A 16,189-nucleotide genomic window follows, 5' to 3' on the forward strand; every position below is an offset into this window, starting at 1 on the left:
ACATCTAATTTTTTTACTACAATAAAAAGCTCTCACATAAAATCACATCACAATTTGAATTAAAAACTCGAATCAGCGAACAAAACGGGTCCCTGTTATAATGAAGAGTAGTATTATCAAATTTCATTACTAAAAAATTCAGTCATACATTTAAATAATGAACTATATAGTAATTCATTAAAAGTATATAAGTAAATTTGACATTTATTATCTTTAATAATAATTAGGAAAGTGAATCACTCATCACTTTACATTTTCCCTTGATGCAAAGTAAAAACACCCTTAGAAGTAGATTAACTTGTCTACACTAAATGAAGGCGGGAAAAAAATATTAAAAGTGAGGTTAATGTGGGATAAAATTGCATTTTTTTTCTTTACTACAGTGATTGAGTCAATGATTTATCAAAGTAAATCAATAATTTACTCAGTGAGTCAATGATTTATTTTTTACCTAAACTGCACAAAAATACACCTATATGATTTTTTTATGTTTATAATATTTTTCTTTATACGTTATTTTCTATTGCCCATAGTCATATAAAAGGTTCCAAATTACTAAAATGCGCCATACCACACTCATATCAAAACTTAATACTCTACTTTTTATCAGTTAAGTGTCCCCGTTCATTTCACTAATTCGAGTTTAGAATTTGAATTTTACTATAGTAAAAAGCTCTCAGAAACAGTTATATCTAACTTTTTTGTTACAATAAAAAACTCTTATATAAAATCACATCTAAACTTGAATCAGTGAACTAAACGGGCCCGAAATAAAACCTTAGCATCCTCCCATTCTATCCCCTCTCCCATTCCCATCAGTGAAATATTGAAAATATTTTTTAGTCTTAAGCCTCAACCAACCAAACCAAACTGTGCAAATCGCTTTTGAATTATTTTGTTTAGTTTGACTTTTGTCAAAATTATCAAACCACCTAAAAGAGATTTTATTTTCAATTTTACCTATAGTTTTTAAAAGAAAAAAGGGCTCAAACCGTCCATGAACATCATAAAAGGATTATGGGTATCGAATAGTAAGTTTAAATTAGGTTAAATCATGCCTGAGTTGAAGCCATGCCAGTTTGTCTATAAAATGTAAAGTTAATTACAAATATGTCTATTATGCAAGAGATAAAAAAGAGAACGCCAACAAATTATGATATTAGCACATAACCCTATAAAACAACCTGTAATGACATCCCTATCTTTTTGTTAATCACCCTTAAAAAGTCTAAGTATACAGATTCATAACCACGCACATAAAATAGGGTATATATGGAATGATACTATCTCAATAACCATGAAATAGATTAATGACCCGTTTAGTTCGTTGATTCGAGTTTAGATGTGACTTTATGTGAGAATTTTTTACTGTAGCACAAAAACTAAATATGATTGTTTATGGGAGCTTTTTACTGTAGCAAAACTGAAATTTTAAATTCGAATCGGTGAAATGAATGAGACCTAAAGAAAGTATAAAGATTGAAATAAAGACGAGGAAGAAGAGGGTGAGGAGAATGGACATGAAATTGAATATCTGTTTTGGTCTCTAGAGCTGCATAGAAAGTTTGTTGCCGTTGTGCATCAATTAGGCGTTGACAGTAAGTCATTTTTATGCAATGATGGAGGGAGAGAGAGCGGGGTAGTTTTTATTTTATTTATTTATTTTATTTTAGTATAGTGATTTTAATTTTAATATAGTATGTATGTGTATAAATTAGACTTAATCCCTTTTAAATTAATAGTTTTTTATATTTGATTAGGCAAACTATTTACATATATATACATGTTAGTATAATCTTGATAAAAAAAATGTAGCTCCCCTCTACTAATAAATCCTGACTCTGTTACTGTTTTTATGTTACCTTGCCTGATGTTAAAGGCACATCCTAAACAGAGAGTTTAGCAATTATTGTGTAATTAATTCTAAACCTCTAGTATTTGATAAGACCTAACAAAATTTTATGGCGTTACACTTTACCTACATTATATATTTATTCATTGATCGTGCTTTCGACACGTACTTTTTTCATACGAATCTATTCATGTGTCCTCTTATTTTTGTCTCTTTTTACATCACTCTAATAATATTATGATATGTCAATTAAAATTTATTTTCATATTAATTAAAACGTTATTAATTTTAATTAACGCGACATTATTAAAAAGGAAGAGGACATTTGAGCTCAATCTATATCGAATAGCCATTCTTTTCTTTGAAATTATTATTCAATGGCAAATTTGCAATAGAAAGAAGAAAAATAAGCATTAGATTTTAAAAACATTAAATTTTAACGAAGTAAGATACATTATTTAAAAATACTCCCGCATTGAAATATTCTCATTTTATCTGGAAGTCTTGGTAATAATAAATACGAATTTAATGTTGTAATCCACAAATCAAGTGGACGGCTGAATAAGTAATAATGGCAAGTCAACGTGTTTGGACACGGAAGCAAAGCATAGTCCGCATTGGTATTGTCGGCAATTTCTCCTTAAAAACTATTGTGTGTATTTTTAGTCGGTTTGGTTGGTTTCAGAATACAAAATCGATAACCAAACCAATTAAAACCGATAAAAGCCCGTTTATTTTATACATTTAAATTTATGATTTTAATTTTATTATAATATTTTTCTTTATAAAAAACTTAAAATTTAAATATCATAATAAAAAATTATTAATTTAAATGCATAAATTAAAGGAGTCTTAAATAATTAAAAAATGAGTTTATTCGGGATTTTGATTGTTTAGTTTTCATAGTTTGTCACATTTTTTAAACACCCAAATGTTATGTGATTAGTACAAGAGTAGAAAATGAGATCACCACTGTTGTTAAGCATTAGCATAATTAATAGACAGTGAAACTCATATGATGGATAGGCTCGTCTTCTATTAGATCATTTCTAAAAGAATTCTTTAAATTTCAATTAAATGTTAGTTAAAATAACTAAAAAATTAGTTTAGATATTGATTTTTAGATAAGTCACTCTAATTATACTCTCTATTTTAACTAAACATAAATATTTATTAAATTTAAAATATAAATAACTTTATTGATTTTAAAAAATAATAAAATGACTAGCATCATCTTATTAGTTATATTTAATCTTTTTTCAAAATATCTAACTATTTAATTAATGGTTAGAGTGAAAAAAAAAATATATATTAATTATTTTAACTAAAAACGTGACAGTAGTGCTCATTGCTCAACACCAACGAAGTTCCTTACCATTGATCAAATCTAAATGAAAACCTGCTAGGGCCAAAACATCCCCGTTGCTCACACGGGCAGGTGAATAATGGGATCGTGGCCTTAGTAGGGAATAGGCGAATAGTCTTTCTATCTTTTTGAGTTGCATGTTCGGTCAGTGGCGGAGCCATTTGAAAATGAGCGGATATAATTACTCACTCAAATTTATTTTTATAAATTTTAAAATTTTATATTTAAGTTTCTACTAAAATAATATATGTCCTTATTAAAATAAATATATTTTTTTATTTTTATTAAGATAATTTATTAAAAAAAATTTAATGAAAAACTAACTCTATCATTGTATCCAATATAATGTTTTTTGTAAATTAAATCAAAATGGATTGGTCTTCGCTACTATGTTCAATACATAAAGAGTGAGTTCTATAGTGTGACCTATAAGTAGAATTCACAATAGGTCTCATTTATTTTGTAAATTTAAGTTTTTAATTTAAGTTGAAATGTGATATTTTTTAAGAATTTTTTATTATAATAAAAAATATTAAATGTAATATTTTTTAAAATTTTTTTATTATAAAAATTAAAAATTAAAAATTTGAATCAATAGTAAAGTATTTTTCATTTTTTGTCGTTAACGAACTGTTCTCTCCGAATCCACCGCCCTGTCCGTGTACGTGTCCGTGTGTTTGCCCGCTTCAAGAAAACCTGTCAGACACGAGTTATTGGCCACATTATTTATTTATTTATTTTTATAGTTAGAGCCGTTTCAAATTAGTCAAAATTACTTTCCACATCATCATCATCCTCATAAATAACACATCCGAATCTCCAGCCAAAAAGGCCAACTCAGATTTTTCATTTCCTTTGCAATCAAATTTTCCATCCCAACCCACACCGGGTTTTCTTGGCATTTGTGTTCCTATTACAGATCTTTACATACGAGCCGTCCAAAAAATAAACACCAGATTATTTCTGATTGATTTTCCGATACTATTTTTTTCTTTTTCCGGAATTTTTGATTGATTCTTCCTTTCCTCATTTCGTTGAGTCCCTATCTTTCTTGTGGGTTCCACTTGGTTTTGATTTTGCTTATTGCCCGAAAGAGTATAATAAATAACTTATTAACAAAAACAAAAAAATAGAGAGAGAGAGAGTATAAACAAATAAATTCAAAGATTTTGGATCGTCATATTCACCGTCATCGTCTGAATAAATTCTCCTCTTTTGCCTTCTGTTTCCCATTCTGCAACTTTTTCTTCTTCTTCTTCGTAACAACTGATTTGCTTTGGCTTTAGTGCTTCTTCTCTTCGGTGAGTTATATTTTCCATTTTTCTGTTTCATTAATCTTAATGGGTTTCTCTAGTTTCTTTTATTTCTTCCTGTTCCTTTGGATTTTTTCATGTTTTCCTCATCTGGGTTCGTCCAGTTTTTTGTTATTATGATTAGTTTTCCCAAGTTTCATTCACACGTTTCTGTTCTTGACAAATCAAATAATGGGTGTGAAATGATTTTCCTCGGAAGATCTCTGAGAAATTAATTCAACCTTTTTGTTCAGTGAAATCTCGTTTTTGTCTATTTGACAAATTAAAATATTGGGTGTGAAATGATTTTTCCTTGAAGATTTCTTGAAAGTAGATTCAAGATTCTTTATTTTGCTTGTTTTATTTTGTTTGTTGTTTAGTGAATTCTTGTTTTACTCTGAATTTCTATGTTATATCTACAGGTGAATCTTTCATTCACAAATAGTTCTTGTTATTGGCAATAATAAAAAGGAAATGGCTATAAAGACAAACGGGTTCGTTAAAGGGCGTCTTCCAGAGGAATTGAAGAAGTTGATTAAATCTGTGGCTTCTGAGTATGGAGATGTGATTGATCTAGAACATTTGGAGATTGTCCCTTTGAAGGGAGCTATGACTAATGAGGTTTACCAGATCACTTGGCCAACAAAGGACGACGATTTCCCGCGAAAAGTATTGGTTCGTGTTTATGGTGAAGGGGTTGAGGTTTTCTTCAACAGGGAAGATGAAATCCGCACGTTTGAGACAATCTCCAAACACGGTCAGGGACCGCGGCTTCTCGGCCGGTTCGGAGCTGGAAGGATTGAGGAGTTCATTCATGCCAGGGTATGTGAAAAAAATGCAATGCTTATTATGTTCATTTTACTTGAAATTATCTCCTTTAGCGTGCACATCATTGATATCTTTAGTCTTTTACATTACTTTCAATATACTTTTAGTGAATTATATGAAAACAGCGTGATGTTCATTTTACTTGAAATTATCTCCTTTAGTGTGCACATCATTGATATCTTTAGTCTTTTACATTACTTTCAATATGCTTTTAGTTAATTATATGAAAACAGCATGATGTTCATTTTTCTTGAAATTGACGAGCCATGAATGAAATATCTCCCTTAGTATATACACCATTGACGACCTTAGCTTTTACATTAATTTTTATGCTTCTTTTACTTTTTCTGTTTGTTCTTTATTTTCCAAGATTTAGAGAGCCATCAAGTTTCTCCTTTATCATGATGGTATTGGTATTTTTACATTATTTATGTTATACTTCTGCTTCCTTTTTTTTTATTTTATTTTATTTTATTTTTATAAATAAAGCTATTTCTTCCTGCTCTTTCTCATGATTGTTCTTTTGGTGGTTTATCTTTTATGTGAATATATTAAGCTATTGCTCTTAAAAAGTAGTGATAATAATAAGTCTCTAAGCACTTTAGAACACCATATTGAGTGGTCCAGAATGCGCAAACAGGGACAAGCCCTAGGTTATAGAATCTTGACTATATTCTTGAGGTTTGAGGTCATCATGTAAGTTTCTTTTCTATGAAAGGGAAATATCCTAGTTTTGAAAGTTTCTAATACACAGATTTCTATGGCAAAACAAGTTGTATAGAAGCTTGTGATTAATAGAAAGATTCTCCTTAGCTTTATATTAAAGGTGTAAAAATGATTAAATAAGCTTCATTGGCTCACTTGGTACTTGAAAACAAGAAATGGCTTTCCTTTTTTCTTGCAGTGGACTTTCTTTATGCAAGCAGATAAAATCAAAGCATATCTGCAAGCCACCTTCTGTATATTCATATATTCACATGTCACTAGATAGTAATGATAATACTTTTAATATGAAAATATCTTTGGTTAATCAGAATGGTGAAAGTTTCACTATGATTGTGGAGAATTAAGATTTTCAGTTTGATGGGAGACGTAAAAAATTGCAACATGGTAAATATTGCAAGAGGTTACTGGTTTAGTTATCATCTGTGAAAATGACATATTTCTAAAAACTTGAATTTTGGATCCCCTTTTTGTTTCAAAAGTTTTCCTTTTGGATTTTTCAGACACTTTCAGCTGCCGACCTTTGTGATCCTGAAATATCTGCTCTTATAGCAGCTAAGTTGAGAGAGTTTCACACTCTTGACATGCCTTTCTCAAAGAATGCGCACCTCTGGAACACATTGAGGTAACTTTCATACTTATTAATGAGTGCTTTTCCTTCAGAAAAATGAAGATGTTTAATGCCTTTCATTTCGGCTTCCAGGAAATGGCTTGCTGTATCCAAGACTTTATGCTCACCGAAAGACGCTAAAGAATTTAGCTTGGATACTCTAGAGGGGGGGGAAATTAATATGCTAGAGAAAGAGCTACCGCACGAATCTCAAGAAATTGGATTTTGTCACAATGACCTGCAGTACGGTAACATAATGATGGATGAAGAAACAAGATCAATCACTATTATTGTAAGTCTCAGCACCCAATTAAATGCTACAGCATATTAATTTTGAAAACTACTGTTTTATACAGACATGAGCACAAACAAGATCAATCCTTACAAACGGGGTGCTCGCACCAGCGGAGGGGAAGTATTTGCAATGCATGTTGTAAACTTATTTATTGCAATGAGCTCATCCTAATTCGTAATGCTTTTCTTTCCTTTCTTGCTGTTTCCAGGATTATGAATATGCCTGTTACAATCCTGTTGCTTATGACATTGCAAATCATTTCTGTGAAATGGTAGCAGATTACCATTCAGAGACACCTCATGTTCTGGACTATAGCAAATATCCAGGTAAATATCTTTCGGTATTATAATTTTTTTGGTTATATTTCCGCTTATTAAAGCGCAAGTGTTGCGAATTTATAACGAGTATTTTGTTTTCTTAAATTCATTGGCATAGACCTGGAGGAGCGCCAGAGATTTGTCAGGATATATCTTAGCTCTGCAGGTTGGCCAACTAATTTCTTGACTCTCTTAATTCTATAATTGAATGGGCGCACTTAGATTAGTTCTTAAAGAGTTGATTACTATTTGATACTATAAAGGAAAGGATCAGCTTTTTCTAGTAGTAGTTAAGAAGAGATTTTCATGCTTGACCATCATCCAAAAAAGAAATTAATCAAATTAATTAAAGGAGAAGGTCAATTCTATATGCATTATTGCTTAGGGGAATCAAACTTTGACTTTGAGCAATTTAAAAACATTGAGAAACTGTGCAGTTCCCTACTTTTATTGGTGTGTTGACATTTTGGTGCCAACCATAGCCACTAATCTCAATGAAAATGACTTGTTTTAAATTTTCCCTATATGCCAAACTTTTAGGCAAATTTTGGAGATTTTTGCCTCCTAGAAAATGGCTAAATAACCGTAGGGAAGAGCGATCAACCTACGTTTTTGAATCGTTTATTCGTGTTATAAGTTAAGCATGATTTCGGAATATCTCTATCCTTTCCTATGTAGGCAAAGAACCCAGTGATGCTGAAGTGGAGCAGCTACTTCATGATGTGGAGAAGTACACTTTGGCAAACCATCTGTTCTGGGGCTTGTGGGGACTCATTTCAGTAAGCAATTTGTACCACTTACAACATTTGTTTGTAATTGCCAAAAAAAAAAAAAAAAAGAAAAGAAAAAAACTTCTGGTGTTTGTGAGAAACAGGAGAAATATAGAGCTTTCTTTCTTTTTTTGATATGGGATTTTATTGACTGGTGATTTGCAGGGATATGTGAACAAAATTGACTTTGACTACTTGGAATATGCAAGGCAGAGGTTTGAGCAGTACAAGTTGAGAAAGCAAGAATTGTTGGGCCATTCAGCAGAGCAGGAAGAGGTTTCCCCTTGATATAGAGATGATAGAGATAAATACTAGCTAGTTAAAAGGATTTGCAAGTTATTTTGATAAATTTCACGTAAACTTTAGCCATTTCAATGGTGGTAAATAGCATAGTATTTGGATTTACGAGGCTTGTAAATAAAACCCATTTGTTTTTTTTTGGGTGTTGACTGTAAATTTCATTTGGTTAAGATGTTGGTAGTAGTGATTTAACATGATCCAGTAAAAGTTGTCTACTCTTGAAATCTGATATCACGTTGATTCGGAAAAAGGGACATCCGTATGTTGGGTGGTCGGTGTCCAATGGAGTTTAGAGATAATTCGAATTTTCTTGTAAGAAAATAAATATGTAATCCAAATTATGCAATACAACCTTTGATTGACATTCAAACAAAAGTAAGTCTTTGATAAAACGTAGAAAGAGCGCAATAGAACAAAAGGGGTCCACCCAACTTGGTCAATTCACGCTACTAGGGTAAATTTATCAATTCAAAGGTCAAAATAAGCTATTGGCATATGAACAGTAGAAATTTGATATAGATTTGAAATTCAGAAGTATAGGACTGTTCAGTAACGTTTTCAAAATAATTTTATTTTCAATATAAAAGTAAAAAAGAGATTGTTTTAAAAATTTTCTGAGACTAATTTTAAAATTGCGTTTGGTTGATTTTTTAAGATATTATTTTGCGTATAATAAAAAAGTGAAATCGTATTTGACTATAATTATTAATTAATATATTATAATATTGTTGATAAGTACTAGGAAATGAAAATAGAAAAGGGAAAACAACATGTCTAGCCGTTTTCTAATTTTTTTTTACAAAAATCATTCTCATTGTTTTTTATTTTCATTTTCATTTTCAAAATATTTACTAAACAAACACGATTTACAAACCGTTTTTATTTTTATGCCTCAAAAGGCGTGCAAAAATGCTTTCAAAAATAAGCAAAAATTAATTCAAAACGCATTCTTGGAAACATCTAAAATATGAGGTCACTTCTAGTATATACTCAAACGGCAGTTGTGTATTCTTTAAAATTTCATTAGCACTTGATTTCAGCCAAACCAACTAAAATATATTTGTCTCTTTTCTCGTCTCCATAGTCTTTGTTATTTTTCAATCAAGTTCTACTTCAAAGGATTTGGTTAAGCTTGAGGCTGTTCAACCATCAACAGTAGATAGAAAATTTGGATCGGTTAGGTTCCTTGCATCGATAATTATTTTCGATTGAATACCAAAAATTAATTTAATCCAAGTGGTCCAAGAAAGTTCAGTTTTAAACCAAATATCTAACTTGAATAGAATCGGCTGAGAACGCATATTTGAGGAGTTGCGTGCAGAATAAGAGAGATTAAATAGTATACTTTTCGAACTTTTAGCACCAAGCACCAGTGGTCTAGTGGTAGAATAGTACCCTGCCACGGTACAGACCCGGGTTCGATTCCCGGCTGGTGCATTTGTTTTTTTTGTAAAACTATATAGTTTTTGGCCCCTCACTCTGCAACCGAAAAAACTCCACCTCTCTCTCTCTCTCTCCCAGAAGTTGGACCATAAAATAAAAGAAACACATGTAAAAGTACATGTTTTGTAGTACAGATTGCAACAAGAAGTAGTAATAAGTAAAACCATTATTACATATAAGAAAATCCCACTTCTTAACATTCTTCTCACTTCCCTCACCAACTAAGCCAATAGGTATCTTATCCAAGACATTTGGATGGTAAAATTGAGTCTAATCTTAGACATCAAAAAGTGTCCTCTAAAAAAAATTTCTTGAACTCTTATGAAGAGATGGCAGACAAGGAACGTAGATTATCGACTATGGAGTCGATTAAAGCATGTGAGCCACTGGTGCCTGCAAGCATGAGATGTTTCGGAACCTCAGCTCTATCGAAATAGAACGCGCCTGAAACCAATTTTTCTTTAGGCTGTAGAGCCAACCAAATCACTGTGTCCGCACCTTGCTCCATCGATCTAAGCTTCCCTGAAAGACTGCAACATATTTCAAAAGTCTTTAACATATGTATGCACAGTAAGAGAGGTACTTAATATGTGATAATGAAAGTTATAAGTTACTTACGATTTAGAGAAATCGGGTAAACTTCTATTAACCCCCGGTGTCTCCGCCCAACCTGGGTGCATTGCGTAGAATCCAATCCCTTTGTTTTTGTACATTTCAGCCCATTTCTCTGTTAGTGCCACCTAAAGGAAAGAAAAAAAAAAAAGAGTGACATTTGACTTGATTAACACGTATCAAGGACAAACAAACAACAGAAGAATATGAACCCAGAATTCTATGTTTGAATTGCCACAAACCTGAACACGCTTGTTTCGAGCATACTGCTCCAACCCATTAAAGTTTCCATCACTAAACTGAACACATGTATTAGCAAATTTCATTAGTATCGTGATCAAACCGGTAAACAAGAACTTTGAATGAGCCGTTCCGTTACCTGCAGATCTTTGGTCAAAGGTGCGGTGTACATTCCACCGGAAGAAACTGTAACAACCCGAGCATCAGGTGCTGCTTTCTCCAGCAACGGCAGCAATGACTCTGTCATGGAATAAGTACCCAATACATTTACAGCAAAGTTGAACTCAAACCTGAAAATTTAACAATTAGCTTTTTTTTTTTTGCCAAAAAGGGAAGATTCATGATTACTAGAAAAATAAAGCATCAACCTTTTCTTTTCTTTCTAATTTATGCAAGAGAAGAGAAAAACAAGAATGAGTTAATTAAGTTTAATCATGAGGCGGAGTTGATCAAAGACGCACCCTTCTGAGGTTGTAACTCGGTTAGACTCGAGCAGGCCGGCATTATTAACCTGACAACATCCAGATTATATTTCTTAAAATTATGAGGGCAGAAACAGCATTGGCAGTTAAAAAAACATCAGAAAGACCTAAGGAGAGTTTAAAGGTGCACAAACAAAGTGAAATAAGAGATTTTAACACAAATAGGTTTTCATTCTAACTTGACATCCAACAATTTAGCATCAAACGTAATTAGACGATCTGCCGTCAAACATTGTGCCTGAGTAAGGAAACTAGAATTGGTTTCTAGGAGAGTAGCTACCAAAACATGAAGTGGCTCATCCTTGGAAGAAAATCTGGATGCCAACGCCTTTATATCGGCAACAGATGAAAGATCACAGACCTGCAAGCTGAAACGAATAAGCTAACTAAAGATCAAAACACAAAGCTCGTAACAAATTCACCGACTTAGTTATCACTGAAAAATTAGATGAAATATAACAACTTCCATGAAATCTATGAAAATCATTTAATGAAACTAAGGAATAAAAGTACCTCCAAATGAACATTTTGGTTGCCTGTTGCAGACTGAATTTTAGACAGTGCAGCTTCTCCCCTCTCCTTGTTTCGGCAAACCATATAGACAGTTGCCCCACTAATCAAAGATTAAAGAAAGACCAAAAAATTGGTTTTTTTTTTTAATTTATGTGTGTTATAAATGAGCTAAATGAAACTGATTAAGAATTAAGTAGCAGATAAAAGAAAGAAAAGAACCGTGAAGCGAGGCCTTGGGCTGTGGCATAGCCAATGCCAGAATTTGCTCCTGTTACTATGCAATTTTTCCCATCTATTCTTGCTTGCATATCCTCTGCGTTGAATTTCTTTGAATGTTCACTAGAAGGAGTCACGTTTTGAATCAAATTAGTTCGGAATGGATTACCGAAAACGAAAAGGAATATGAAAAGAGAAGAGATTAAGGCTATGAACATAACAGGACTATGCAATTTTCCTCTCTCTGAATGAGCACTGCAAAAATAACTCACAACCAAACACAAGCAGGAACAAGCGTGTTCCTCTAGGTGTTTGTTTGGGGTGAATCTAATCAAAACTAATGTGTTTCCTTTTTACCACTCATGCATATGCCGCGCGGGACGCAATCCCTTCCCGACAGTGGCGGAGCAACATTGTTGTGAGTGGCGGCACACTTTGAAATTTTGATTTCAGCACTGTGCTCCCATTTTATAAAAAATAAAAAAAAATATAACTGTATCGCCAGTGAATAATTGAACTAAAATTGTTGTTCCCCATTTTATAAGAAAAGTTATAATTGTGCCCCCGTTGAATAATTATAATATTTAATTATAGGTCTGTTTGGTTCACGCATTTAAGTCAATAATTCTGATATATTGGTAGGAACTTTGTGCTTGAAAATTTTTAAATTCAAACTCTTTGTGAGATGAAAATATTATAGTAGAATTAAAATCATTCAAGTATATGTGCTAAACGGATCCTATGTCTCCGTCTAATAAAATACTATATCTAGTTGTTTTCATAGTGCCCTCGCGACAAGAAAAATTATAACTCTCCCACTACTTCCAATTCCCGTGATTATCTCAGTATGCTACCATCTACCACTATGACCTTTAGGGTGTGTTTGGGATGAATTGATGGAAGGATGGATATGATATGAGGGAAGTGGAGTAGAAAAAAAGTATTGAAAAGAAAGAAAGAGAGAATGATTGATTTAATTTGTAAAATTACTACATTGTCCATATAAAATAAATTGGTTTTCTTTCTTCGGATGTGTATTGATAAATAATTAATAATGTTATACTCATTTTCTTCAAATAAAATTTTTAATATTCAAGTTGTACACATAAATAATTAAATTTTTTTAAAAAACATTTACCTATAAGAACATTTTTTTTTTGGGTGAAAAATAAGACTACTATATTAACACACAAATAAAGGATTTTTCAGTATACTTGGTATTTTTTATATAAATTAATAGACATTTATGTATTCCATCAGAGTAGAGTAGAGAAGCAATGTTAAATTGAAAAAAAAAAAAAAAAAAAAAAAGAGAGAAATTTGAAAGGAAGAGAAATAATTAATTTAAAGAAACAGAACAAGGGGTAGAATTGTAATTAATGGCCCTATATGCTAACCTTCATCCACTTTCCTTCCAATTATGAGGGGATTGATTTTTTCCGTCCAATTAGATGAATTGTTTTTTGCTCCGCATAAAATTCTCTTCTCATCTATAGTATGAAATTGTTTAAACTAATCCAAACATAATTCCGATTGAATAAAAAACCAAATCTAAAAAGAGAATAGTAAATTGGGCATTACATGAAGCCAGACTTGGTAAAATTGAGGTACCCATAAATGCCAAAGGCGCTTGATCTCCATGCCTGTTAAAAGGAAAACAAATTTGAGGAAAACAAAAATCAGAAAAGGAGAAGAACAAAATTTGAAAAAAATTAGATTAAAATAGAAAATAAGCAAAAACAAAAAAGATTACTTTGAGAAGAAACATTGCGATGGCTCCTATAGAGATGCGAAGATGAAGTTTGAGAGTGAAGTCTGACATGGATTCTGGAACTGCATAAGTTTTTGAGTTTGAAGGAACTGCTAACGTGAGCAATTGCGTTGCGTATTCGATGGCTGTCGTTGAGCCACGTAGCATAATACAACGTCACTTTTTTGTGGGCTTCTTGGATTTGACAACGTGACTGCAACAAATACATCTGTTCGTATCCAATCACAAAAGTACATATGTTTGTTTTTAAGGTCCGTACATTTTACTAATTGTAATCGGAACACAGCTGAGTTTAGAAGAGAAATTCGTGTGTTGTGATTTGTTACAGTATTTTTTTTTATAAAATATATACGTAGAACAAAAATAATTATAAATTATAGTTCTAAATCTATGAACCAAACGTCTTGTTATAATATTTTTTTTTGTTAATTAGAATCACAATTTAAATTTTTATTATAATTTTTAAATTCAATTTTTTTTTACATAAATTTGTTTTTTAATTTAAATTAGGAATATGAATGAGACTTTAAAAACTAAATTCGTTTAGAATTAACACGAAACTCCAAGGTAAAAACGTGTATTGAGTACCGTCCACAGAAAATCAAACATGCATGTCAAGGATGCATGCGGTTCTTTCAACAATACATTGACGTGAACTTCTAAGAAGACGTTTGGTTGGAGAATTCAAATAATGTGATTCGAATAATTTTTGATTTACGTGTATTTTTTGTGAGAGAAAATACTGTAGCGAACCGCGAATCATGATTCGAATCAAGAAACGAATCCCTCTACCAAACGGCATTTTTTACTGAGATAAAGAGATTAACGGTACTTAGGCTACTCATTACGGTGCATAGAAACAAATTTTCCTTCTTTTTTTTTTTTTTTTCAAACAGCTAAAAGTTATTGTAAACATGCCCACTGTCTTCCCATCTTTTTTAGTTTTTACTGTAAAGAATATTAAGTTTGTGTCCTCCTTAATTCACCTCTTTAATTTTGTCATTTTATTATAATTTTGTTTTTAAGTTGATATTATAAAAAGAGAGGGACATAAATCTTTATGCTCTTTACTATTTCTACCATGCCATTCTTCAAAAGCCAAGTCAAAAGATCATCGTTTCCAACAAAATCTTCCTTGCATGAATGATGTGTTCATGTTAAGTGGTGTTGTTTGTTAGGTCTCTTTGATTTTTTTTTTTTTTTTTGAAATATGTTTGGTTTTTAATGGTTTGGCTGGGTGCTCCTGTTTAGGCAGCCTTATCGTTGTTTCCTTTCCTTGTTTATTGAATGCTTTTCAACCAACAAAAGCATACCAACAATGAAAAGGGAAAATGGCAGCCCAAATTATTCATCTAGTGAAGTCTCTTAAGGGGTGAAGAGTTTACCTATATTAACCATTTTAAGATTTAAGATTAAGATTAGGAGTATACTGCAATGTCAAAGATGACCGAAACTTTGTAGCTTCTACTACTTCATAAAAATCATATTATCGTGTTAATAATAGGATAATTGGCACTGTTAATCCTTGAATTTGCATTTACTATAACTATTTATGTAAAATTCAGTTATTATGCGATACGTTCATTAATTTTAATGGTAAAAGTTCAAAAATCAAAGAAAGAAAGTTCAAGAACTAATATACTAAGGTCTCGTTCATTTCACCGATTCGAGTTTTCAGTTCTAGATTTTTATAGTTAAAAGTTCTCAGAAAATATCACATCTAACTTTTTCTGCTATAGTGAAAAACTCTCAGAAAATATCACATCTCAACTCAAATTGAAAATTCAAATCCACAAAGTGAATGAGGCATAAAATTATAAGTTTAAAATCAAAATGTCATTATGCTCAAAGTACAATACTAACCGTGCCTACTCTCAATGATAATTAAAAGAAAAAAGTTAGTCATTGTGATGAGCTGTCAAGGGAATTTAAAGGCCTCGTTCATTTCGCTGATTCGAGTTTAGAATTCGAGTTTTGCTACAGTAAAAAGCTCTCACAAACAATCACATCTAACTTTTTTGCTACAGTAAAAAGCTCTCACATAAAATCACATCTCAACTCGAATTAAAAACTCGAATCAGCAAACTAAACGGGCCCTTTGTTGATTTCAGTCCATATCAAAAGTTCTCCAAATAAAGAGTAGCCAAGTAGAGTATGCCCGTTTAGTTCGTTGATTTGAATTTTTAATTCAAGTTGAGATGTGATTTTATGTGAGTTTTTTACTGTAATAAAAAAATTAGATGTGACTATTTCTAAAAATTTTTTACTGTAACAAAACTCAAATTCTAAACTTGAATCGGTAAAATGAACATGACCTAAGTTACTTTTGTTTAGAATTAGAATCAAAGTATTCATCAAACAACCCATCAAAAGAACTCATCCAACAATATTTCTCTTTTTTGCCCAGGAACCTTTTCTTTTCTTTTCTTTTCCCTTCCTCCTTTTTTTTTTTTCCCCTTTATTCTTTGAAAAATATTTTAAGGCACCACCGGTGTTAAACACCATTACTAATAGAAAGTGAGTCTCATCTTATTCTATTAGTTGACAGTTCTAAGCACC

At 31.7% G+C, this 16,189-nt stretch overlaps 2 protein-coding genes and 1 non-coding gene across 6 annotated transcripts; 2 read left to right on the forward strand and 1 right to left on the reverse strand.

Moving 5' to 3' along the window:
* Nucleotides 1-4,036: 4,036 nt before the first annotated feature.
* LOC21385375 (probable choline kinase 2) lies at nt 4,037-8,603 on the forward strand. Of its 3 annotated transcripts, XM_010112611.2 has the most exons (8): nt 4,046-4,519; nt 4,933-5,332; nt 6,565-6,686; nt 6,765-6,963; nt 7,175-7,292; nt 7,402-7,449; nt 7,962-8,062; nt 8,219-8,603. In XM_010112611.2, exons 2-8 carry the CDS (start codon nt 4,985-4,987, stop codon nt 8,339-8,341), a joined length of 1,059 nt encoding a protein of 352 aa, XP_010110913.1. In that variant the 5' UTR covers nt 4,046-4,519; nt 4,933-4,984; the 3' UTR covers nt 8,342-8,603. The 3 variants fall into 3 exon arrangements, with proteins under 3 accessions (XP_024030892.1, XP_024030893.1, XP_010110913.1); XM_024175124.1 differs by lacking the exons at nt 7,402-7,449; nt 7,962-8,062; nt 8,219-8,603 and having other exon boundaries at nt 4,037-4,519; nt 6,765-6,914; nt 7,028-7,257; XM_024175125.1 differs by lacking the exons at nt 7,402-7,449; nt 7,962-8,062; nt 8,219-8,603 and having other exon boundaries at nt 4,039-4,519; nt 6,765-6,919; nt 7,028-7,211.
* A 1,116-nt stretch (nt 8,604-9,719) lies between these two features.
* On the forward strand, nt 9,720-9,790 carry TRNAG-GCC. Its single transcript has one exon. It is a non-coding gene; the product is annotated as a tRNA-Gly (tRNA).
* Nucleotides 9,791-9,887: 97 nt separating this feature from the next.
* LOC21385376 (dehydrogenase/reductase SDR family member 12) lies at nt 9,888-13,687 on the reverse strand. 2 transcript variants are annotated; one of them, XM_024175128.1, is made up of 11 exons: nt 13,613-13,631; nt 13,441-13,502; nt 13,257-13,349; nt 11,863-11,982; nt 11,644-11,743; nt 11,411-11,491; nt 11,110-11,159; nt 10,788-10,938; nt 10,651-10,707; nt 10,415-10,536; nt 9,888-10,326 (listed from the first exon to the last, which is right to left on the reverse strand). In XM_024175128.1, exons 4-11 carry the CDS (start codon nt 11,949-11,951, stop codon nt 10,116-10,118), a joined length of 861 nt encoding a protein of 286 aa, XP_024030896.1. In that variant the 5' UTR covers nt 11,952-11,982; nt 13,257-13,349; nt 13,441-13,502; nt 13,613-13,631; the 3' UTR covers nt 9,888-10,115. The 2 variants fall into 2 exon arrangements, with proteins under 2 accessions (XP_024030896.1, XP_024030895.1); XM_024175127.1 differs by lacking the exon at nt 13,257-13,349 and having other exon boundaries at nt 13,613-13,687.
* Nucleotides 13,688-16,189: the final 2,502 nt, after the last annotated feature.

The sequence above is a fragment of the Morus notabilis genome, unplaced genomic scaffold (assembly GCF_000414095.1).
Source record: "Morus notabilis unplaced genomic scaffold, ASM41409v2 Scaffold1360, whole genome shotgun sequence".
Taxonomy (NCBI): Eukaryota; Viridiplantae; Streptophyta; class Magnoliopsida; order Rosales; family Moraceae; genus Morus; species Morus notabilis.